The sequence below is a fragment of the Lineus longissimus genome, chromosome 2 (genome assembly GCF_910592395.1).
Source record: "Lineus longissimus chromosome 2, tnLinLong1.2, whole genome shotgun sequence".
Taxonomy (NCBI): domain Eukaryota; kingdom Metazoa; phylum Nemertea; class Pilidiophora; order Heteronemertea; family Lineidae; genus Lineus; species Lineus longissimus.
The window spans coordinates 1,566,016-1,589,628 of NC_088309.1; the positions used below are offsets into that span (position 1 = coordinate 1,566,016).

The window sequence follows — 23,613 nt, forward strand, 5'->3', positions numbered from 1 at the left end:
CCCGGAGCTATGTACAAAGGCAAACGAATTACACAGCACAGGCTACCCAGGCAGCAACAAACGAAGTCCTCCTATACCTCAAACATGATAAGATGGTCTTGATAAAATCACCCGCAATTGTCCCCAGGAATAATCTTAGCCATGCAGGAGCCTAACATAGGTCTGTTCGCTTACCAATAAATGTACTTATTGCTTTCAGCTCGTGCAAATACGCATTAGTGGTTTATAGAAGTCCATGTACATGTATTGCTTTATCGTCAGAATTTTCCTAATATGGCAGTATTGTTTTACGCTGTGACTCGAACCCATGACCTCTAAATATCCGGAAACTTTACCAGGGCCCAACAAACTTCCTTATTTCCTTGGCACTATCTCCCTGCCCATTACGACCTCCTTCCGAATAAGCAATGTATCACCAAAAAGATAGAAGGCGATGAGCTCGCTTGGGAATTTCTGGTACCACACATAAGGCCTTTGGTGGCTGGCATTGCCATGCAAAGTAGCCAAGACCATGTACATGATACGCGGCGCGATACGCCATCTTGCCATGAGCATTTCCGTCACGACACGCAATCATCCTGATCGTATTATTTAACTCAGCTGAACTTAGGCAATCATTTACTGCATGGCAGGGTTATTGGAAACAATTTCATTATACGGTTGAAAAGGTTGAATCGATTGGCAGTTGTTATTTACATTCAAGCAACATGGAAACGTGGGGTGCATCCTTCCAGTGCAGAAGTAAGCTTATTGTTTCACTGCGAGGATAGCTGATACAGAGTACATATGTATTCCCGGGAATGTTTCTGATGAGACCCCACTCGGCTCATGAACAGTTTACAATTATTACCCAGAAAAATCGATGACTGGCCTGATTTCATCTCACTTTCGTGAAAATCATAACACAAGGTCTTTCGTTACAAGTCATGGCCACTGATGTATGTTATGTGGGGAGACTAATGACATGGGTCGGGAGAAGATCGAGGCGCTGTTAGGACAATTTTTCGCAAGATTTCAACTCATACACTAATAATCAATCAATATCAATATCAGTTAATTGCTTCTTTTATAATGATGTGTACAATTTTTATAAGGTATGACAGAAACAAATCACCAAATCAAATAACATTGTGATAAAAATAAACCTGAATTCGACACGAATTGGTGTAATTCATCTTTCGTAGTCCTTCGTAAAGCTTGCAAAACGTGCCTATTTCTTACAGTTGAGCCTCAATGTTCAGCACCGTCTGCTAACAGCGACAGACACTATTACCAAGCAACAACCAAAATCGATCTGGAATATACTGTTATCCAAAAGCGTCTCATGTGCCAACATATTTCATGTTTCAGTGGTTCTTCTTGTTAGAAGCCCTGGTGGAACATGATACCAAAATCTAGTCAATGTGTTCAATATTCATTAGGCAAAACACACTAAGAACGTCGATTTGATTTCCAGTCCAATTTTCGCGAGCACCATCTGCAAACTGAGGGGAAAACTGAGGCGAATGAGCTCCGAAGAATCAACGTGTCAGTCTCCCTGCCGAGACTTGCACCACCTCCTCACGAGATCCGGTTTGTCTTGACGGCAATCTGCCCTTTTTGGGAACGTTCGGCGACAGCTGGTTCGTTTGTTTCTCAGCATTTCCACTTCGTAAACTTTGGCGGCGGCATCTTGGCATAGAGTGGTTGAGTTGGTTGGTCACGGTACCATGAGAAAATGTAAACGTTCTGCCGTAGTAGACGGCAAAACACTGGACAAGCACACGTGCAGCCTAACGCAAGGATCGACTGTGTGCATATACACAGGACAGTCACACAGAGTGACTGTGTGCATATACACGGTACAGTCACACAAGCGGGCGAACACTATGAATGCCAGTTGAGAAGTGATTTGTTTCGTTCACAATACACAAGTCCACCAGTCATACGCGGTCAAATTACACGCCCCAATTCATGGCAGGACAAGCGTAACACTAACTGCAGTACTGTCAGTTTCGCCAATTGTTCAATGAATGGCTCACTTCAGTTTTAAGCAGGGAACAACAAAAAGGTGGATGTGTTGAAAGGATTACAGGTTTATTGTTGTTTACATAACTCAATCAACTCGTTGTTCATGTTTGATCATTCTTCCATACATTACTTACACTGACACAAAGCCCTGGTTGCCCAATCAGAGTTTGTCATTCCAACCTAAGATGAACTCAGTTACACATGCACATGTATGTGTAACTGAGTTCATGTGCTTGCAGCGTATGAAAGTTATGTTACAAGATTAACACTGTATCTCAACATCAACTTGAGTTCACCTTTGCCTCTACAATGGATTCGAACCCGCACCCTCATTCACACACAAGTGCAAAGGTTCTGACTGTACATAATGTATATTGCATTTTCCTCTCTTTAGTTACATTCAATTCGTTTATCTTTCGATGCTAACATGAACAATCAAGTTGTTAAAAAAGCTCAGTTTTGCCCAAAATCACCTCCAATGGCCAATTATAACCAAATTATAGCATACAAATACAACTTACAATTTTCGAATTCAATAATTTGGTTAAGGAGTCCACATAAACCTGAGTAATTATCATATGACTTGTATTATTGGTTCGCTCAAACCAAAGAGATGAAACTGTCATTCCTTGTCATGTACGAGGAATTGAAATGGTTCTGCATCTTCATCACAGATGGAGAACGAGGGAAGCACTTAGTATTTGTCAGTGGTTTTCCATTTTATGATAGTGTGTGTGCATGTGTGTCTGCTGCCAACCAAATATATGCGTTTGCCTCCCCATCTCCTCTCCCATAACACAACCCTCAAGAACATCATCGCGGTCAAACATAATTTTGTCGGAGAAGCGCTAAGCCTTAGTTTGATTGTGTTTATTAATCTGTATATGATGGTAATAGTGTGAATTCGTAATAAGTTGGCATGCTCTGTATCAACTATTCCGCCAAGAATTGTTTGTCATGCAGTATGATGCATTACTCCATCGAGACTGAAGCGGGCAGTCGGGAGGTGGCCAAATTCCCAGGGCGGGGGTGGCTGTGCCGGAAATCAATAAACTGCTGCTCTGATTGTTTGAATACCCAACATAATAAAGTTAATACCAGGACAACACGCTTTAAAAGATGACGGGTAAAAGCACAGACACTCAATTTGTCACGTTGTACACTCTCTAAGCCTGAACTTTACAGCTGCGATTACTCTCTCGGTGAACTGTAAGTTGGTTAGGAGGCTGCACTTCCCGATAAAGCTGTCAGGATAGCAGTGCACTTAACAGTTCCGAAAGATATTGGTTATGATCTTTAATGAATCTTACAAAAATCTTGTAATGAATGTACGTGCACGTGAACACGAAGCTGAATACGATCTCAACTAGGAAACTGTATCTGGATTTTCGACCTGGGTGCACAGTATGTCTAGAAGAAGATTTCTTTGGGAAGACTTTTCTGCAGTGCAAGACCGGCTCAGGCAATGAACGGTTAAGAAGACAGGTTACCCGATATCTTACCAAGTAACCGTAGCTAAGGTTTGTTTTGCCAGGTATTGGACAAATCTCATATTGCCTTCCTCCAGCGCACCGCCGTTCATCTATAATTTACCTCTGCCCTTTCTCGTACAGAAGCGGCAAGCTGACTTTATAATGCGGATGTGGTACATGGCCTGATCTACCAATACCACCAAGTCATCGCTTTGTCTGAGTTTGCAAATTGGCGATTTATAAACAGCCTCGAACATTTTCTCCTTCACACCATATCAGAAGTTTCCTCGACTCAGTTTCCTGAGGTGTTATTTGTAGAAAAACGACATCTTTAATTAAGATTGCAATCAAAGCAAAATATTTTCTAAGAGAACAGCAAAACACTACCGTGGTGTATTTGCAGTAAGAGCCGTTTCACAGGTTTTGTGCTGAAATGGGTTCCTATCTTTTCCGGCTCTTGACAATGAAAGCGATCGTATTCCGCCTGTAATCAAATACCACGGAAACTCGAGCAGTAAATCTTAGAACTGACGGATTACCTCACCTAGACCAGTGAAAGTTGGATGGATGATTTTAACCTCCTACTGCCAATATCATGACCTTTTCATGACTATTTGCATGACAAAGACAGAACTGATAGTTGAGTTATAAACGACTTACCATACCATGATGAATTAGTTCAAACATAACTCACCTGAAAGATACAAGTAAGACACCGTGAGATGTCAGAAGGATACAGGTAAAACATAGTCAAATGTTAGAACGATACAAGGCTAAACATCCATGAACATGAAGGTTTAACATGGTAACCTGTCAAGAACCTGTAAAGACGTTACGTTTAAGTTACGATGTACATTATTAATGCACATAAGTACAGATAACACGTAAAAAATTTCTCATTTATTTGTCGCATGGAAAACGGATCTCAAGATCCTCCAAAATTTGACAACACATAGCATTTTTTGTATGGGCTATGTTTAATATACTACCGAAATTAAGTGATGTAAACATACTGAAAATCGATGTAGAGCCTTGCCGCCAAGTACTTGACATGAAATGTTACGAATATATGCATGTATAGTGGGCCGTATCCCTGAGATTTCTTTCAGAACCTTCCTCGGTAAATGCGTAGTTAGTGGTGACATATTCACTTAGACATCTCCATTGTTTAAACTAATTCACAGTATTTCTTTATCACAAAACTCACTATCGTTTCTCACATAAATTTAAGGCGGACGAGACAAGAACACAACTTCCCTCGAGGAGATGACCTCCGCTCTAGCACGTTTACTAAAGTAATTAAAGTAAACGGACCATAATGATATCGAAGTTGCAAACGCTCTCAAATATGTTTGGAAGCAAGAGTCAGAAATTGTGTTTGGTATAAAGTTATCATCTCCTTACAAGTTTACAGTGATAATTAACTTCAAGCATTGTCGGCATTTTCAAGGAAATCAGACTCTACACGTGCCTGTGTTGCTTGCTCTATGTGTAGTCATCATCATTCTACTAGTACTACCCTCTGAATAACTTGCAGTAACCTGCAAGCTCCAAAGACCTGTTGTGCACCTTGGTGCCTCTTCCGAAGAAAAAACTGCATGCTTTCTATATAACGCTAAGGAAACTCTCTACATAACAGTAGCACTCGACCGGTAATTGAATATGAGTTGTTTCAAGAGTTCCAGAAAAAACTAAAAAGAAACGAGGAACATAGGTGTTAATTGCCATGCTGCCTTCTGCAAAGGCTTCAGGCGATCTTGAGGTATGTTCATCACTGTTTTAACACCGCTGTAGTGTGATCCACGTATCCATCAGCGCCCAAAGGTACGATAGTGGTTTTTATACAATGGATAGGGAAGGATTGAACTGTTGAAAACATCTGGTGATCAGCTCAAGTGCCATGTAACACTTAACATGTACACTCAAAGGGTGATACACTGGAGGAGACATTTTTTATTTTTTATTTTTTAATTCAGGTAATGGTTCGTTAACATCAGATTTATGATGCAAAACTTTTTGAAAGCAAGTCGACCTACCGTTTCACTTGCTCGTACTTATTTTTCAGTTTCTGGTATTGGGTCTTATTTTTCCAAAATCCCCAAAATACAAGTTCACGCATCACTTCACTCTAAATTCGGTGCACTGTAGACCACCACGACATTCCAAACTATATAACCTTAAAGTGCAAACCAGGTACGTCGGTTGTCTGGCCATGCCATGTCTTAAGGGAAAAAAAGTCATTTTCGAGCCACCCTGAACTCACAATACGTGGAGTTGGGAAAAGAATCTATAGTTAAATCTTAGGAAATCGATACCAATTGTCTGTATTCAAAGATTGGATATTACTGATAAAACACGGCGTGTTGACTTAGAGTGATATTGCACTTTGGGTCGATCTGTCAAATTTATCAAATTATTTCTGTCTGAATGGATGAGCTGTCTTTGGTCTGATGGTAAAGAGCTGACTTAGGCGAAAATATCAATTTGGTAAAGAAATGACTTGGGCATTTGTTTTATGAGGGTGACGCAATGGAATACGAATGATAAATCCACCGCCGGATGAGTTTCAGTAATTAGTGCATCTTACAGGTAACAAAGAGGATGGCTCTCATTGCTTCAACCATTCGCAGAATGTGAACAAAACGTTTGCAAGACTCATTCCAATGCACTTGAAACGCTGACGCTTAATTACCGGATACCAGCTTAACGTTGAACGATATTCTTCAACACCTTGGTTAGAATCTTTCACTTCAGAATGGTTCATGTATTAGTATCGTTTCGACCACAGAGTTTTAGTTTTGGGAATAATGTTATCCTATTAGGTTGGAAAGTCGAAAGCAGATCATCGTTGAGGACACTCGCTTCGATCATGCAGAAGAGGTCAAAGGCATGTATATATGTTGGTTTAAAGACATTCGGGACATGTATATATATTGGTTCAGAGCGACTGATGCGGTAGGTGTACGAAATGCGCTGCCATCGGCGGATTTAACATTGTAAAAAGAAGCTGCAGCTATGCTGTACCGAGCTAGGAGTCTGTGAAAGACTTCGTTTAAGAGCTACAAAGAATGTTTGACCAGCAAACTACGGCTTGCTTTCTGTGTACATTGTATATATGTTCTAACGTTACTTACCTATTATATGCGTTATGGCGATCCCGAATACGACCCAAAAGATCCGCATAATTACAGGTGATAGAATCGTAGTGGTATCAAGGCTCGACAAGACATATACACCATCTAAATTCGAGCCGCTTTGAACCAAACTAAGAGAAATAACATCTCCTTCATCTCCGCCAACCCATTACGACCTATTCGTTAAAATATCAATAGGTCCTATATATCCTCATATTTAATCCTGAAACACGTGTTTTTGTATTTATTCTGACTCCCACTTTGCAAAAAGTTCAAACGGAGTATTCCCTGCTGGCATCACCATAACATTCCCTTTTCTCCTGAACAAGACCAATATACACTTAAACACAGATTGAAGGTTTTCTTCGACAATACCTTCACCAATAGCGTAAAACAACGTTGAAGTCCATGGTGGAAGACTCAAATAATCATATTAAGTTTGTTAAGTTCAAAAAAGATGAAAAAGTACAGAAGCATTTTCTTTAAAATTAAACTCATCAAATGCATCAATGAGAGAAGTAGTGTTTGTCAAAACGATAGTACGTATATGTTGAGGTGACCGTGCAGAATATCCAACAACGGCTTCAGCTAGTTTCCTTAAACTTTTATAGTTTCTTGTGACGACTGCAGAGAAAGGAAAAGGTCACCCAGGTGGTTCGGGGTACGAATTACAAGCTCCATAGGCGATCAAGGTAAATCGTTACAGGTAGTATTTGTAAACCGTTGCTTGTAATCACCATGCTCTCATTTTGAAACCCATATTGCTTATCTTGCTTGCTCTTGGAAGCAATTTACACGTTCATTAGCACCTGTCTTGAGAAGTTCTTAGAGCGAAAGTTGCAATTGTTTTAAGACTTCCAAAGGTGATGATGCGCATCAGGTTCATCGTTGGCTACATATCATCCAGGTAAACTCTTCTACAGGGCTTTTTTTCAACCTATGAATACATTTGAAAAGGCATTGCATTGTATTTTTCAACTGTTCATTGCGCTCGTTATCACTATTTTAAATGGAACGTAATTTTTCAATCAAACTGAAAGAAAAGGTTTGTGGATGAACCGCCTCGCAAACAATTCAACATACATCAATCGTATCAGTTGGTATAAACTGAGAGCATCGGTGGTCATCGCCGGTGCCTGGAATAGAAGTCAGCGACTGCAGCAACCTGCCATCAATATCAACCCCAACCATGTCCAACCAGCAGACAAGCGATCCTTTCCTCTTCATCACAGAGATATTTATCACTGTGACATAAATCGCGAGCGCTTTAACACGGTGAAAGCCATACCAATAATTACATCGAAGAAAAACGAAAAATACTGTTGGCCGCTTCGCTGTCATGGAAACGTCAAACCAAACCGTTTGAAAGTGTTTACTTAAGTCATGACGGTGGCAAATCTCCTGCACTGATCAACACTTTTGTAGGTAGGTTTCTTTCGGTGCATTTATATGCAAGGGCATGAATAGTTGGTGTTGGACGGTTACAAGTTCTCTCTGTAGTGGCATTTTGACACCCCAAGTCAGCAAACCGTGAATGGCCTATATAAGTCGTTGAAATACTGGCGTTAGCAGTTAACTAATGGATTTGGTTACCTATACTGTCCAGGCATTATTACCCATTTGAGGACTTCCTCTTCCCCGGCGTTGATCAGAGACAGGTGTTAAGCCCCATTCGGAGGACTCTCAAGAGCAGGAAAGCAACGCCGGTCATCCAGAAATTGAACCAGGGCTTTTGAGTGATAGCCAGCAGCGACGAGGCTAACAAGGCTCTATGTAATTGAGGACAATTTGGAGCAGCTCAGAGCATACTCTTATATGTTTCATATCGACAAGTAGATAATTCTGAGGTGGATAACCCCGTCTACTAAATGAAAAATCACGCCGTCATCATCCTGCAGCTCTATTACCTCGATGTCTATAGTCATTGAGCACACAGTTAGCGCAGTAAAACATCCAATGTATTAACCAATCTGGCGATGAAAAGAACGCTTCGTGGGCTGGCGTTTAACTTATAAATCAGTGCATGATTCCTCTGTCAACGTGCGCCATCAGTAAGGACCATTTAGTCTGATTGCTTGTACCGAGGGTGTCTTGCTCCATCAGTCGAGAGTGGCTGGATCCACCAGTGTGCTGTTCCAATTACTCCCACAAATAGACAGAAAACGCCGTGACTTGCAGGTCTAAAGGCCCGTCTCCATTAGAGCGTTTTTGCGCGTCGCACGACGACGCGATTATACGCGCGGAAATCCGCTTCGATTGCTCTAATTGATTTTCCTTTACCCCTATCCACAAGAGCGTAGCGGATAACTTAATCAATTTCTGCTCGACGGACACCGCCGGCGGATTAAATAAGAATGCAAAAATAGCATTCAAAGCGTATTTACTCGGCGGTCATTTGACACATAAATTCAGTCATATCCACTTTATTCCGTGCATTGCCCCCTGAAAGCACTCGGACTGTGCAGTTGTGGTTGTAGGGAGCATCATGCCAGGTGACTTGATAGAAAGACTCATTTTTGAGATCGAAAAGCACCCAATGATATATGATAAGTCCCTAGCCGAATTCAAAGATACTGAAAGGAAAGAAAGGGTATGGAAGCAAATTGGTGATAAAGCTAATTTAACAGGTAAGTTCAAGTTTATTTTGAAGCATATTGATTTAACAGAAGTTGAGAGCCCCGCCCCACTCAGTCCGTGTACCACCCCCACCAGACCATGGACCCCCACCTTGGAGGTTTGCAGCTTTCAGTCTCTAGTGGTCGCCAACTTTCTAGTCCTCCCCGAAACACACTTGGTTTTGCCAACTGCCCCAGCTCTAGAACTAAAGTAGTCCTTGTACGCTTCTCGGACCATGAGAGCATCTTTCTTTTGCCGATGGCCAGATTTTTCCAAATCGTTCAGGATTCCATCACACGTATCCTCTTCGTCAGGCGTGACATCATTCGTAACTGGTCTGACAGGAACTGGAACACCCCTGTTCTGTAACATGTTGTGCAATACACAAGTGGCCTTCACAACAATATCAACACTTTCAGCGCTCAAAGGAATTTTCCGATGGTAGAGCCTCCACCGATTAGCAAGGATACCGAAGGCATTTTCTGATATCCTTCTGGCCCTGGAAAGCCGATAATTGAAAATTCTTTGATCGTCCCTTAAGTTCTTTCCAGGGAAAGGGCGAAGGAGGTTTTCCATAGCCGGAAATGCCTCATCCCCTACCACGACGTGTGGAACTGGTTCGACTCGTTGTTCTGCCCCAGGAAGGCATTTGTTAGCTGGGATCTCGAGGGTCCCATTCATCAGCTTCTTACCAAGGGTACTCCTTTTGAAGATTCCCCCATCACTATTTGAACCGCAGCTGCCGACGTCAATGACTGTGAAGCAATAGTTCCAGTCAACAAGTGCAAGCAGTACCACAGAAAAGGTTTTCTTGTAATTAAAGTACAAAGTCCCAGAATTTGCTGGTGCAAAAATCTGTACGTGCTTGCCATCCATCGCTCCCAGGCAACAGGGAAATTGCCATTTGCGTCCAAACCCATCTGCTATGTCTTCCCATTGCGCTCTGTTTGGTTGTGGCATATACATTGGCTGCAGAGCATCCCAAATAGCCTGGCACGTTTCCTGAATAATTTTCGATACGGTATGTACTCCAACGTAGTAGCTGAAGGCAATGGTCTTGTACGAATCCCCGGTGGCGAGGAACCTGAAATCATGATAGTAAAAAATGTTTTAACAATAATTTCTTTTTATAACGTTCAAGTTGGACTTGCGAAGACGAAGTGGAAGAGTGTCCGCGACGCTATTAGGAAATATTTAGATGCCATTCCCATACCGAAAAGTGGTCAGGGCAGGACGAAACCCAAGAAGGAATACAAGTATGCAAAGATGTTGGAGTTCCTGAGGCCACATATGGAGAACCGCAAGTACGTAAAAAAAAATTTCAATCACATTACAATGTATGATAGCACAATAGGATATGTCAAGGAAATGTTATACATGTAGCTCAGCTCCTTGATAATATATTTCTTTGTATTGCAGGTCTTCTGGCAATCTTGAGGACCTTGATACAGATACAATTGAAGCAGGCGATGATATTCCGATTGATAATAGCAATGCCGAAGACGAACTCGAGTTGGGTGATGGAACCTCATCGGAATACAATGACAAACAACCAGAAACATTCGCTGCACCAAAACCCAGATGCCAACAAAAGAAAAAGGCTTCAAAACCAGCATCTGAGGTGGATGACGCCATAGTTTCTTACATCAAAAGCAAGAATGAAAAGAAGCCAAAACAACCGGATGAGGATGAAAATATTTCTGACTTTATGAAATCAATGATTGCGAGTATCAAAAAGTTTCCGCCACAAATTAGATCCAGCATCATGTTCAAAATTCATGGTTTAGTGCATGAGGCCGAAATGCATGTAATCTACGGGAGCAGTGGCAACCAAGCATCCCAGCATATCCAGGGTAACCCATCCACCTCGACCGGCTTCTCCAATGTTGGTTCGTGCATGGGTATGGGCCAGATGCAACAACAATCAAGCAATTCGACAAATTGGAATGCTCCAAATTTAATGTAACTTCCAGAAATGTTTGTATGGAACAACAATTGATTAAAAATTTGATGAAAATTACTTTCTTACCTAAAACATATTGCTAGTCGTTCCTCAGGTCCAATCGGCCTCCTGAATGCCGTGTATTCCTTCGTTATGTAGCCCTTTACGTTATCCAAAAGCAAGTTGAAATGTTCAGGCATCATTCGAAAGTACAGGAAAAACTTGTCCTCATACCCAAACAGTTTCTTCACAAGATGATGGTATTCACCATATACTGCTCTTTCCTTCAAGATGGGATGCACCCAGTACTGATGTCTTCGTTTCCTCTTCCTTCGTCCGTCATAAAGGTAAAGGGTTAACACCTCGATATCAGAATCTGAGGAATCAGACGACCAAGCGGGCATTTTTGTAGTTTACTGTGGCTCTCACCATGAACCAGGCTTGACTGAATGTTCCCGGACCAAGCCCATGTCACTTTTTATACGCGCGAATAACGCTCTTAAGAAACGCGATAATGGAGACCCCTTCCAAGAATTACCACCGCTGCGCAAAACGACGCGCAGAAACGCGTCGTTTTTCGGCGAGCGCAAAAACGCTCTAATGGAGACGGGCCTTAAGGGCTTTGGCTACAAGCAGGCCAGACAATGATTACTCCCAAGTCCCGTGTCCTGCATAAATTTAATGTACTTAGTATGGTGTATGTAGTGCAACAAATCGCATATTTTCAGAAGTATTTCAGCGTCTTGAACTGCACAAGACCACTGATTTCCTGTTAAGAACAAAAGAAATCTAGGATATGATCCAACATACATTTACATCATTTACAACATACATTTACATTTACATCTGTGTGCTCATAGCTGTCCGTTTCTCCAACAACCGAAATTCCACACTTCTCAATAAATCAGCGAAAAGAACATTCTATACGACGTTTACAAGCTTCCCGTATCTTTCGATTTATCTGATAACTCTGTTTAGAATCGTGTGACGACATCCTAGCGCCTGAGCTCACAAATCAGATCAAACAACAAATAAAGTTGAATTTGTCTCGATCTTTGGGAATTGATTCAAACTGATTGGATTATCCAATTGGCATTTGGCTTAATGTAATTTGTCCGCTGAACCGGTCACGCTCACCCTCTGGACTGTGATTACAATGTTTGTATGCTTTCGTAAACTGCACTCCTGATACTAACACATTTAGCTTACCGTGGGGAGAGATCGAGGAATAAATCTATCATCTGTCTCTCAAAATCAATAGAACTTGGGAAGCTAAAGGTACCGGTGGGAGTAAATGAAATATATCAAAACCCTGTCGCGAAGTTCGTTTAACCTTGACCAACAAGATGTTCAAAACAAATAAGCAGTCGATACTAATAAGCTTACATGTATATGATAAGAAAGGAAAGTGGAAACCAAACAAGAAATGGAACATTTTCAAGACCAAGATCCTTAAAGGCAACGTAAATTTCATTGCTAAACGTCATGGAAATAGCGGGATCAATCTGAAACTGTCATTTTGTAATCTGACCTCTCGGCCAGAACTCATTTCTACTGCATAAATGAGTTGTACGTGAGGTAAACACTAAACTATGAGCTTGGCCAAAAAGAGCCTGTTATTGGGATTGGATCCCTGATACTTCAAGCAAATCGACGTGACCAGCTAGTGAATCTTGTTAAACTTGACCTAAAATGTACTGAGAACGAAATTAGCGGATAAAATCGAGGATGAGTTTAGAATGTATTGCCATTACATGTACCTCAAGAATGCTGAAGCCTATTGGACAGGAAGTGTATGACACCATATTGCTTTCAGACTCGACCATTGATTTGGCAATTTACATGTTGAATGTTGAGAAGAAAATGCCCCAATATCATAACACTTAACACGCATATTGAGATCTTCATGCAAGCTTAAGCGTGTATTGCTTCAAACGGACATTAGGAAGGTCACAATACAACAGCGCTGCTTTTCTAGCCCTGCTCATGTTGATTAAGAGAAAAATAGTATTAATGGCCTTCTGACCAGCTGCGATGTCGTTGGTCACTAATTAGGAACTACAGTGCAACACACACAGAAGTAAGATATGTCACAGCTGCGACTCGCAGAATGCCAAAGAAAAGCACTGAACCGAAGCATCACTATATTGTTAGGATCTTTGACCATATTAGTCATGTGCATGTCGGAGCTTAAGCGGCGAAAAAAAGAGATCCTCCATTGAGAATCATAGACTTATAAATCGAGCTGCCAGCCGCAGTAGCCACGCTGGCCAGCTCATCCGACTGGTCAACAGGGTTGCTAGGAGTATTGCCGCAGTCCTCCAATCAATTTCGGAATCCAACATGTCAAATATTAGCTCCACATACGTTTGTTGATCTCATTTCTTCGATACACACTGCGGTGATTGATACGTTTTTAGAAGTATAAAGCACACTACTTGTGCACACTTGACATTTCCTCAGAAACGTTTTTTGGTCTTTCTAACACAGTTGTTTGTTGTTGATACATGAACGAACTTCAGTGTGAAATAGCCACTAAGACTGGTTTCTCAGAAGTGATACGCGATACACTACTCTATTACTGTTTATGTCAGTGAAATTCCGATTTGTGAAAATCGACAATAACTGAAAACCTTTTTCTCTTAAAAATATTGGCCATCAAGACTGGGCGTCAATTTTCGGACAGCTCTGAACATTCACCTCAAATCTGTTCAATGTTCTAAACTTATCAGTCAGTATTTAATGTTTTCTCGCCAATGCGCCAGAGTACCATCCACTAGCATGCGTATGATTCAAATCTATATTATTTGATAATTAGCATTGCTTTTCATGACCATGTACTGCAACAAGTTGAAGCAATTCCACCGCAGCTGAGATTCAACCTTGGATTAAGAATAATTCTAAACGAACCGTTTGATCGCGAGTCATCATCAAGTTAATTGACTGCAGTCAATGTGCAACCACAAAGCAATCAAGGATTAACTACCTCTCATCACGACGAACGAGGAGATCAAAGAAACAGCTCCATTAAATGACGAGGCGGGTCCTTCTCACATGCCGTTCTACACATCACCTTTATCGATCAGTACATTTTTTTACTAACAGGCGGAAGTAGAGCTAAGAGAAGCGAAGTGAGGCGAAATGTGTGTGCAGAAGCTGTACTGCAGACTGAGGTAAAGACGTCTGTCGAAAACATACGTAAGTTCAGAGTATCCGTCGAGTATTCAAAGAAAGCAAGAAAGGTTGAAAATATTGGAAGAGCATTATTTTATCACCGATGTTCCAATAATTCAAGCATCCAGTCATTATTCAACGGAGCGACGGTCAAGTTATTTTTGATTCATCGGGTAGTATTCCAATCACCGCCGCCCTTACCAAAGGCGAAGGTAAACAGGGACATTATGGCGACCGTGTTATGTACGCTAGCCTTTGATCAATTTGCGGATGTCACAAATAACGGCAACAGCCAAAAAGAGAGCACACACCAAACAGCAGTACTATCTGGAAATCATCACTACGACAGTACGTTCTGGAGAAGCCTGAACAACCAATTGATTGTTTATCAAATATTGTACTAGTTGTTGTACACCTTGTTAATATATCTATCTCGCCAAGAGCAACCGCAAACCGTGGTCATTCTAGTGACCAGATTACGTCCACTCGTCTACCCAACACGCCTACGGCCGGCAACAACCAGTATATAGTCGCTGTTTTGATGTTAGCACTAATACGCCAGTAGTCTTGGTGTACCGGGCAGTATACCAATTACTGGACTGTTTGTTGTACACCTGGACATCTATACCTCCTCCAGTAGCCGAAGGCTACTTATACGGCTAACCTCTGGTTATACTGGTGACCAGATTATGGACAAATCTCTCCCTGTCCGTCGCTTTAAGGTAGGGTGTCATCAATATCCAACGGCTGAAAACACGGACTAGCCGTTGTCTTATCCACAGTATAGCAGAACAGTCTGGGTGTGAACAAACACCAGACCTTGCTGAGAGTAGACCGTCAGTGGGAAGACAAGAAAGGTTGACTGGAGTAGTCGACAGCCCACACTCTCCAAGTGCATCCTGAGAGTAGACCGTCAGTGGGAAGACAAGAAAGGGTGACTGAAGTAGTCGACAGCCTACACTATTCAAGTGCATCCTGAGAGTAGACCGTCAGTGGGAAGACAAGAAAGGGTGACTGAAGTAGTCGACAGCCCACACTCTCCAAGTGCATCCTGAGAGTAGACCGTCAGAGGGAAGAAAAGAAAGGTTGACTGAAGTAGTCGACAGCCCACACTCTCCAAGTGCATCCTGAGAGTAGACCGTCAGTGGGAAGACAAGAAAGGTTGACTGAAGTAGTCGACAGCCCACACTCTCCAAGTGCATCCTGAGAGTAGACCGTCAGTGGGAAGACAAGAAAGGGTGACTGAAGTAGTCGACAGCCCACACTCTCCAAGTGCATCCTGAGAGTAGACCGTCAGAGGGAAGACAAGAAAGGGTGACTGAAGTAGTCGACAGCCTACACTCTCCAAGTGCATCCTGAGAGTAGACCGTCAGCGAGAAGACAAGAAAGGGTGACTGAAGTAGTCGACAGCCTACACTCTCCAAGTGCATCCTGAGAGTAGACCGTCAGTGGGAAGACAAGAAAGGTTGACTGAAGTAGTCGACAGCCCACACTCTCCAAGTGCATCCTGAGAGTAGACCGTCAGCGAAAAGACAAGAAAGGTTGACTGAAGTAGTCGACAGCCCACACTATCCAAGTGCATCCTGAGAGTAGACCGTCAGCGAAAAGACAAGAAAGGTTGACTGAAGTAGTCGACAGCCCACACTCTCCAAGTGCATCCTGAGAGTAGACCGTCAGTGGGAAGACAAGAAAGGGTACTCAAGTAGTCGACAGCCCACACTCTCCAAGTGCATCCTGAGAGTAGACCGTCAGCGAAAAGACAAGAAAGGTTGACTGAAGTAGTCGACAGCCCCCACTCTCCAAGTGCATCCTGAGAGTAGACCGTCAGAGGGAAGAAAAGAAAGGGTTGACTGAAGTAGTCGACAGCCTACACTCTCCAAGTGCATCCTGAGAGTAGACCGTCAGAGGGAAGAAAAGAAAGGGTACTGAAGTAGTCGACAGCCCACACTCTCCAAGTGCATCCTGAGAGTAGACCGTCAGAGGGAAGAAATGAAAGGGTGACTGAAGTAGTCGACAGCCTACACTTTCCAAGTGCATGCTGCCTTGAGTCGACCGTCAGAGGGAAGACAAGAAAGGTTGACTGAAGTAGTCGACAGCCTACACTTTCCAAGTGCATCCTGAGAGTAGACCGTCAGTGGGAAGACAAGAAAGGGTGACTGAAGTAGTCGACAGCCCACACTCTCCAAGTGCATCCTGAGAGTAGACCGTCAGTGGGAAGACAAGAAAGGGTGACTGAAGTAGTCGACAGCCTACACTTTCCAAGTGCATCCTGAGAGTAGACCGTCAGTGGGAAGACAAGAAAGGGTGACTGGAGTAGTCGACAGCCTACACTTTCCAAGTGCATTCTGCCTTGAGTCGACCGTCAGAGAGAAGACAAGAAGGGTTGACTGAAGTAGTCGACAGCCCACACTCTCCAAGTGCATCCTGAGAGTAGACCGTCAGAGGGAAGAAATGAAAGGGTGACTGAAGTAGTCGACAGCCTACACTTTCCAAGTGCATCCTGAGAGAAGACCGTCAGAGGGAAGACAAGAAGGGTTGACTGAAGTAGTCGACAGCCCACACTCTCCAAGTGCATCCTGAGAGTAGACCGTCAGAGGGAAGAAATGAAAGGGTGACTGAAGTAGTCGACAGCCTACACTTTCCAAGTGCATCCTGAGAGAAGACCGTCAGAGGGAAGACAAGAAAGGTTGACTGAAGTAGTCGACAGCCCACACTCTCCAAGTGCATCCTGAGAGTAGACCGTCAGAGGGAAGAAATGAAAGGGTGACTGAAGTAGTCGACAGCCTACACTTTCCAAGTGCATCCTGAGAGAAGACCGTCAGAGGGAAGACAAGAAGGGTTGACTGAAGTAGTCGACAGCCCACACTCTCCAAGTGCATCCTGAGAGTAGACCGTCAGAGGGAAGAAATGAAAGGGTGACTGAAGTAGTCGACAGCCTACACTTTCCAAGTGCATCCTGAGAGAAGACCGTCAGAGGGAAGACAAGAAAGGTTGACTGAAGTAGTCGACAGCCCACACTCTCCAAGTGCATCCTGAGAGTAGACCGTCAGAGGGAAGAAATGAAAGGGTGACTGAAGTAGTCGACAGCCTACACTTTCCAAGTGCATTCTGCCTTGAGTCGACCGTCAGAGAGAAGACAAGAAAGGTTGACTGGAGTAGTCGACAGCCCACACTCTCCAAGTTCATCCTGGGAGTAAACCCTCAGAGGGACGACAATGAAAGATGCCTGAAGTAGTCGACAGCCCACACTCTCCAAGTGCATCCTGATAGTAGACCGTCAGAGGAAAGACAAGAAATGTTGACTGAAGTAGTCGACAGCCCACACTCTCCAAGTGCATCCTGAGAGTAGACCGTCAGAGGGAAGAAATGAAAGGGTGACTGAAGTAGTCGACAGCCTACACTTTCCAAGTGCATGCTGAGAGTAGACCGTCAGAGGGAAGACAAGAAAGGTTGACTGAAGTAGTCGACAGCCCACACTCTCCAAGTGCATCCTGAGAGTAGACCGTCAGCGAGAAGACAAGAAAGGTTGACTGAAGTAGTCGACAGCCCACACTTTCCAAGTGCATCCTGAGAGTAGACCGCCAGCGAGAAGACAAGAAAGGTTGACTGAAGTAGTCGACAGCCCACACTCTCCAAGTGCATCCTGAGAGTAGACCGTCAGCGAAAAGACAAGAAAGGTTGACTGAAGTAGTCGACAGCCTACACTTTCCAAGTGCATCCTGAGAGTAGACCGTCAGTGGGAAGACAAGAAAGGTTGACTGAAGTAGTCGACAGCCTACACTTTCCAAGTGCATGCTGAGAGTAGACCGTCAGAGGGACGACAATGAAGGATGCCTGAAGTAGTCGACAGCCCACACTCTCCAAGTGCATCCTGAGAGTAGACCGTCAGAGGGAAGAAAAGAAAGGGTACTGAAGTAGTCGACAGCCTACACTCTCCAAGTGCATCCTGGGAGTAAACCCTCAGAGGGACGACAATGAAGGGTGACTGAAGTAGTCGACAGCCCCCACTCTCCAAGTGCATCCTGAGAGTAGACCGTCAGTGGGAAGACAAGAAAGGTTGACTGAAGTAGTCGACAGCCTACACTTTCCAAGGGCATCCTGAGAGTAAACCCTCAGAGGGACGACAATGAAGGGTGACTGAAGTAGTCGACAGCCCACATTCTCCAAGTGTATCCTGAGAGTAAACCGTCAGAGGGACGACAAGAAGGGTTGACTGAAGTAGTCGACAGCCTACACTTTCCAAGGGCATCCTGAGAGTAAACCCTCAGAGGGACGACAATGAAGGGTGACTGAAGTAGTCGACAGCCCACAATCTCCAAGTGTATCCTGAGAGTAAACCGTCAGAGGGAAGACAAGAAGGGTTGACTGAAGTAGTCGACAGCCTACACTTTCCAAGGGCATCCTGAGAGTAAACCCTCAGAGGGACGACAATGAAGGGTGACTGAAGTAGTCGACAGCCCACACTCTCCAAGTGCATCCTGAGAGTAGACCGTCAGAGGGAAGAAAAGAAAGGGTGCTGAAGTAGTCGACAGCCCACACTCTCCAAGTGCATCCTGAGAGTAGACCGTCAGAGGGAAGACAAGAAAGGTTGACTGAAGTAGTCGACAGCCCACACTCTCCAAGTGCATCCTGAGAGTAGACCGTCAGAGGGAAGACAAGAAAGGTTGACTGAAGTAGTCGACAGCCCACACTCTCCAAGTGCATCCTGAGAGTAGACCGTCAGAGGGAAGAAATGAAAGGGTACTGAAGTAGTCGACAGCCTACACTCTCCAAGTGCATCCTGAGAGTAGACCGTCAGCGAAAAGACAAGAAAGGTTGACTGAAGTAGTCGACAGCCCACACTTTCCAAGTGCATCCTGAGAGTAGACCGTCAGAGGGAAGACAAGAAAGGTTGACTGAAGTAGTCGACAGCCCCCACTCTCCAAGTGCATCCTGAGAGTAGACCGTCAGAGGGAAGACAAGAAGGGTTGACTGAAGTAGTCGACAGCCCACACTCTCCAAGTGCATCCTGAGAGTAGACCGTCAGAGGGAAGAAATGAAAGGGTACTGAAGTAGTCGACAGCCTACACTATCCAAGTGCATCCTGAGAGTAGACCGTCAGTGGGAAGACAAGAAAGGGTGACTGAAGTAGTCGACAGCCTACACTTTCCAAGTGCATCCTGAGAGTAGACCGTCAGTGGGAAGACACAGGAAAGGGTGAGTGAATTAGTCAACAGCCTACACTTTCCAAGTGCATCCTGCCTTGAGTCGACCGTCAGAGAGAAGACACAGGAAAGGGTGAGTGAATTAGTCAACATGGGCATCCTTGTGGAATCCGATATGATTGCTTGGTGACGAAGCAAACAATGAGCTATTCAATGAACCATCACATTGCGGAATGAGGCCCCTTGTTTTCCCATCGTCCTACCATCCCTCAAGGTACACGATTCAATTTGCATTTAATTAGCTGATGAAGTTGCGAGGCGTATTCGAGTCGAGGGAAATAGAAATGGTAGCTTAGGCATGATGTGCTGATTTATTTGGTTCGGTAAGGGGTCGGGTTCGCTGGGGTTGCCATCCTGGCAAAATATGCAATCCGTTGTAGATGCTAATGGAAGCAATAGTGGTCTGCTGCAACATATTAAGCTGCATCACCTTCTTGAAGTCCTGTCAGAAGAACACGCGGAGTATTTCGCGGGCTGATCACATGGCAAAACTATCATGATAATAATAGTGACAATTTTGAGAAAAAAATAATTTGTCACCAAAAATGACCGAAGAACACTCTATCAACTTAAAATGTGTCCAGTGTACACAGGCCTTAGTTTGTCATTCCACATGTGGAACAACTCAGTGTCCAATCAGATTAAGTCTTTAAAATGGCTCTTTCTCAAAACGAAGTGAAGGTTGAACACCATAGTTTTGCGCTCTGACCACGATTTGTTACTTGCAACTACTACATGCACTATGGCGTGATGGGTACATTATCAAGATAAGGTTTGTTAAACATTTTCTACTGTAATAAAACACCGTTAGGAAACCTATAGCCACACTTTTACCCATAGCACGACTTCCCATTTCCGTAAAGTGATTTACAATTCCACTACCACTCATTCAACATAGCCTAGGGGAGGCGTCGATCGAGCTATCATTTTCCTCAATTAACTATGGATGGTTATTTAAGATAGCTTGTTGATAGCTCGATGGGCGTTTTGTCATCATTACAGTCAGTGTTATCAGAGTAAATGATATCCTTTAACGATCCGCTCATACTTATATCGCCATATCAAGCGTCATTTGGCATGTTTGGGTCGATCAATGAGTATTGCTTCTCTATCGATACCAGTAATTGGTTTTAAAATGTGGTACTTTGAACTCTAATTCCACTGGTCATAACAGTGGTCGATCACGAAGCCAGTAGCCTCAACATAGATACATGTACTTCCGAAGCAACCACTCTCTTTTTGACTGCATAAATATTCCCCAAAAGTATGTTTTTGGTTGCTGTGATTATCAGATCTCGATCCAATATCTGCTCCTTCGATAGGCCGAGGCAAACCGGCCATAATAACCAATGGGCATGTTCTGAACTCGAATCATCAGAGGGCCAACTGAGTTACTACGGAGAGATATTCTGTGATGTTTGACTGTAATTTCTATTCTAACATCGAATGTGTCTCAGAGATGCCACGGACACTGGATCCAGAAGTAACTCATCATAAGCCAGGAAGAAAGAAAACTTGTCAATGAGCTCAAGTGAGTGTCAGTTTGTCTATCAATATAATGCACTTCACTATTGCCCATCAGTCACTCAAAGTACGCCCATCAACTAGAAGCAATAATACAATAAACGCCTCGTCAAACTGACAGGGCAAATCTACGGATGCTAGATATACCAATAAACATTTAGTATAACTGTCACTAGCCTGATTGACGCAATCCATCACGAAAAGTGCTATAACCGATCAATTCAATAGGCCAACAGGCCAACTCCTAGAGAAAATCGTTATTTGATCAAAGACATTCATTTTAAGTGAGATAACAGTGGGATTTCGTGTTGTGATTAATTTTCTTGTTGATGATTTGAATGAGGACCCACCGTTTCAACGCTCATCTACTACCAGTCAATGCGACAAGGAGAACGCCTTAGTATGCCTGCTTATACCAGATTTGCTACTCTTTTTACAAAAGCAATGAGAACAGTAACAAGATGTAAGCGAGTACAGAAATCTACCCTTACTGCTACGCATCCCTCCGCTTGATACTGCCATTGTCCAGGCCAAACGATATTACCGGAGTCAGCTGATCAGTTTTGATATGGCCACTTTACACCAAACTGCCAAAAGAAAGCTACGAGAGTATCTCTGACAACTTGACAAGTTACACGCTCTCCAATCGTCCTTAGCCTTGGCCGAGGACTCGCTGCTGAAGACTATGCGTGATACTATCGATTCAGGGATCAAATGGCACAGAGAAGATGCCTAATTGAACACACACCAACAAACCGTGCTACTTACTCCGTAAATATTTATCTCAAACCCGATGAGAACTGATCTCGAGAAACTGATTGGAGATCTCTGCATTCGCCAGTTTCATCTCGAGTTTGCTTTTACAACAAGAGAGTGGATCCGCCCTTTATAACAAACCCTTCTTTAATGCCTTATGTATACCTTAATTGGATTTTGCTGCATGATTACAGGGCAGTATTTCGGATGTTTCTCAACAAAAATGGTTAACCTTGAATGAGAAAAGTGTGTTTGTCACAATATATCAGCAAGATTCAGCACCTAATGGACAAAGTCAGAACATTTTCATTGCGACGACACGACTCCACTCAGGTGTGGCGTCGTCAGTCGCATCCAGAACAATAGATAACGTTCTCTAAGTGATAAGAACAGAGAAACCGTCTGCTAATGATAAATGTGATGTAAGTACTGTGACCGTGTTCATTCAGCTTGTTCCGAAAGAATATTGTTAACGACATTGTCACTGCGACGACACTGACTAATGAGAGACATTGTCGGAAGCATCTTCAGCTTTATGGTATATGTAAGTAACGTCATTTGCGAACAGCGGATACATTGGTAGGGTCATATTTGAAATCGATATCATCGGCCAGGATCAGCCGGATGATTGCAAACGATTAATGTAGTCTAAATATAGGACGTAGTCGGAAGGATTGTTTCCGCTTACAAAGGATGAAGATGGGGAGGTTCTTTGAAGGAACCAATCTTTTGTACTCATTTTGCGACCATACCAGTGACAGATCATCACTGATCCTAACTACAGTACTTATACAGCAGAAAGCACACAAATAAAAGCAGTGCGATGTCCATACAGAATGTGGAACGCGCTAGCTCATGACTTGAGGAAAGAAATTGACTCGAACACTTTCAAAAAGAACTTGAAAACTGTCCTATTCCAAGAACATTTTGGAGTGTGATGAGCGCTTTTGAACATTGTATGCAGTGGGAAAGGCGCTATATAAAAGTTAATTTCATATCATATCATATCATACAGAAAAAAGCGCTTTTCATGAGCACCTCATCTGTAGAATAAGAGTTGCACTATCTCCATGTCGTATGACCAGCAAGACTTGGAGACACTCTTTGATACCAAATACGCTACAAGACCGCTATCAATGTTTAGGGCTTTCTGTTCGGACATTTCTGCACTAACGACACTATAAGCAGAGCGTAGTGTAACATTCTGCTTATCTGGCCTGTCAGCCAGGATCGATAGATCAGAAACAGTTTGGAAATGCCAGAATCATTATTGAGGCCTATATGTGTCGCGTCCATGGGTTCCCAAAGGATGAATGTATCAAACTATAGGACGCTTAATCTCAGATGGGAATAATATCGACGCACACGTTTCGATCCTTCAGGTTTTCAATTGAACGATCAATAACCGTCATGATTTACACTGGCAATTCTCTCAGGATGCTAAAACCATGTTGATATTGTGGCAATGACGTCACGGGTTCGGCAGCACCATGCTGATTGCCTGAAAGCTACGGTAGCTACCATACTTGGGCGTTTGCTGTACTCATGACTCAAGTTGGCGAGGTTTGACTCAATAGTTTCGCCAAAACGAACTTAAGATTCCTCATGAAACGATGGCCCTGGACTTTGCCGAAGATACTGTTGGTATGGGTAGACTCAGGTGTGGTGGCTAATTAACCGTATCACAGCAATCAATCCCTTGCTCAGTCGAGGGTCATGATTGCGTACTATCTAATGCATACTAACCATTCTCGTTTTGATCATTTGTGCCGTCCAATCTT

At 43.2% G+C, this 23,613-nt stretch overlaps 2 protein-coding genes across 3 annotated transcripts in view; one reads left to right on the forward strand and one right to left on the reverse strand.

The window, feature by feature from the left end:
* Positions 1 to 23,613, reverse strand: part of LOC135500665 (acetylcholine receptor subunit beta-like 1) — a 102,717-nt gene that overhangs the window by 36,193 nt on the left and 42,911 nt on the right. The window contains exon 1 of one of the 2 annotated variants that reach the window (XM_064792282.1): positions 6,617 to 7,075. The exons of the other annotated variant lie outside the window; for it this stretch is intronic. Coding sequence (XP_064648352.1) covers positions 6,617 to 6,665 — 49 coding nt within the window. The 5' untranslated portion in view covers positions 6,666 to 7,075. Of the gene's footprint in view, positions 1 to 6,616; positions 7,076 to 23,613 lie in introns of those variants that run through there. 2 annotated transcript variants of the gene reach the window in all.
* LOC135500682 (uncharacterized) lies at positions 8,826 to 11,216 on the forward strand. The gene is made up of 3 exons (XM_064792293.1): positions 8,826 to 9,243; positions 10,374 to 10,536; positions 10,652 to 11,216. Exons 1-3 carry the CDS (start codon positions 9,102 to 9,104, stop codon positions 11,196 to 11,198), a joined length of 852 nt encoding a protein of 283 aa, XP_064648363.1. The 5' UTR covers positions 8,826 to 9,101; the 3' UTR covers positions 11,199 to 11,216.

Excerpts from the sequence above, each read along its gene's own strand:
- LOC135500682 (XM_064792293.1), top strand. The coding sequence starts at position 9,102 with ATGCCAGGTGACTTGATAGAAAGACTCATTTTTGAGATCGAAAAGCAC. Across the intron at positions 9,244-10,373 it reads TGATAAAGCTAATTTAACAG|TTGGACTTGCGAAGACGAAG; the intron begins GTAAGTTCAAGT and ends ATAACGTTCAAG. Across the intron at positions 10,537-10,651 it reads CCACATATGGAGAACCGCAA|GTCTTCTGGCAATCTTGAGG; the intron begins GTACGTAAAAAA and ends TTTGTATTGCAG.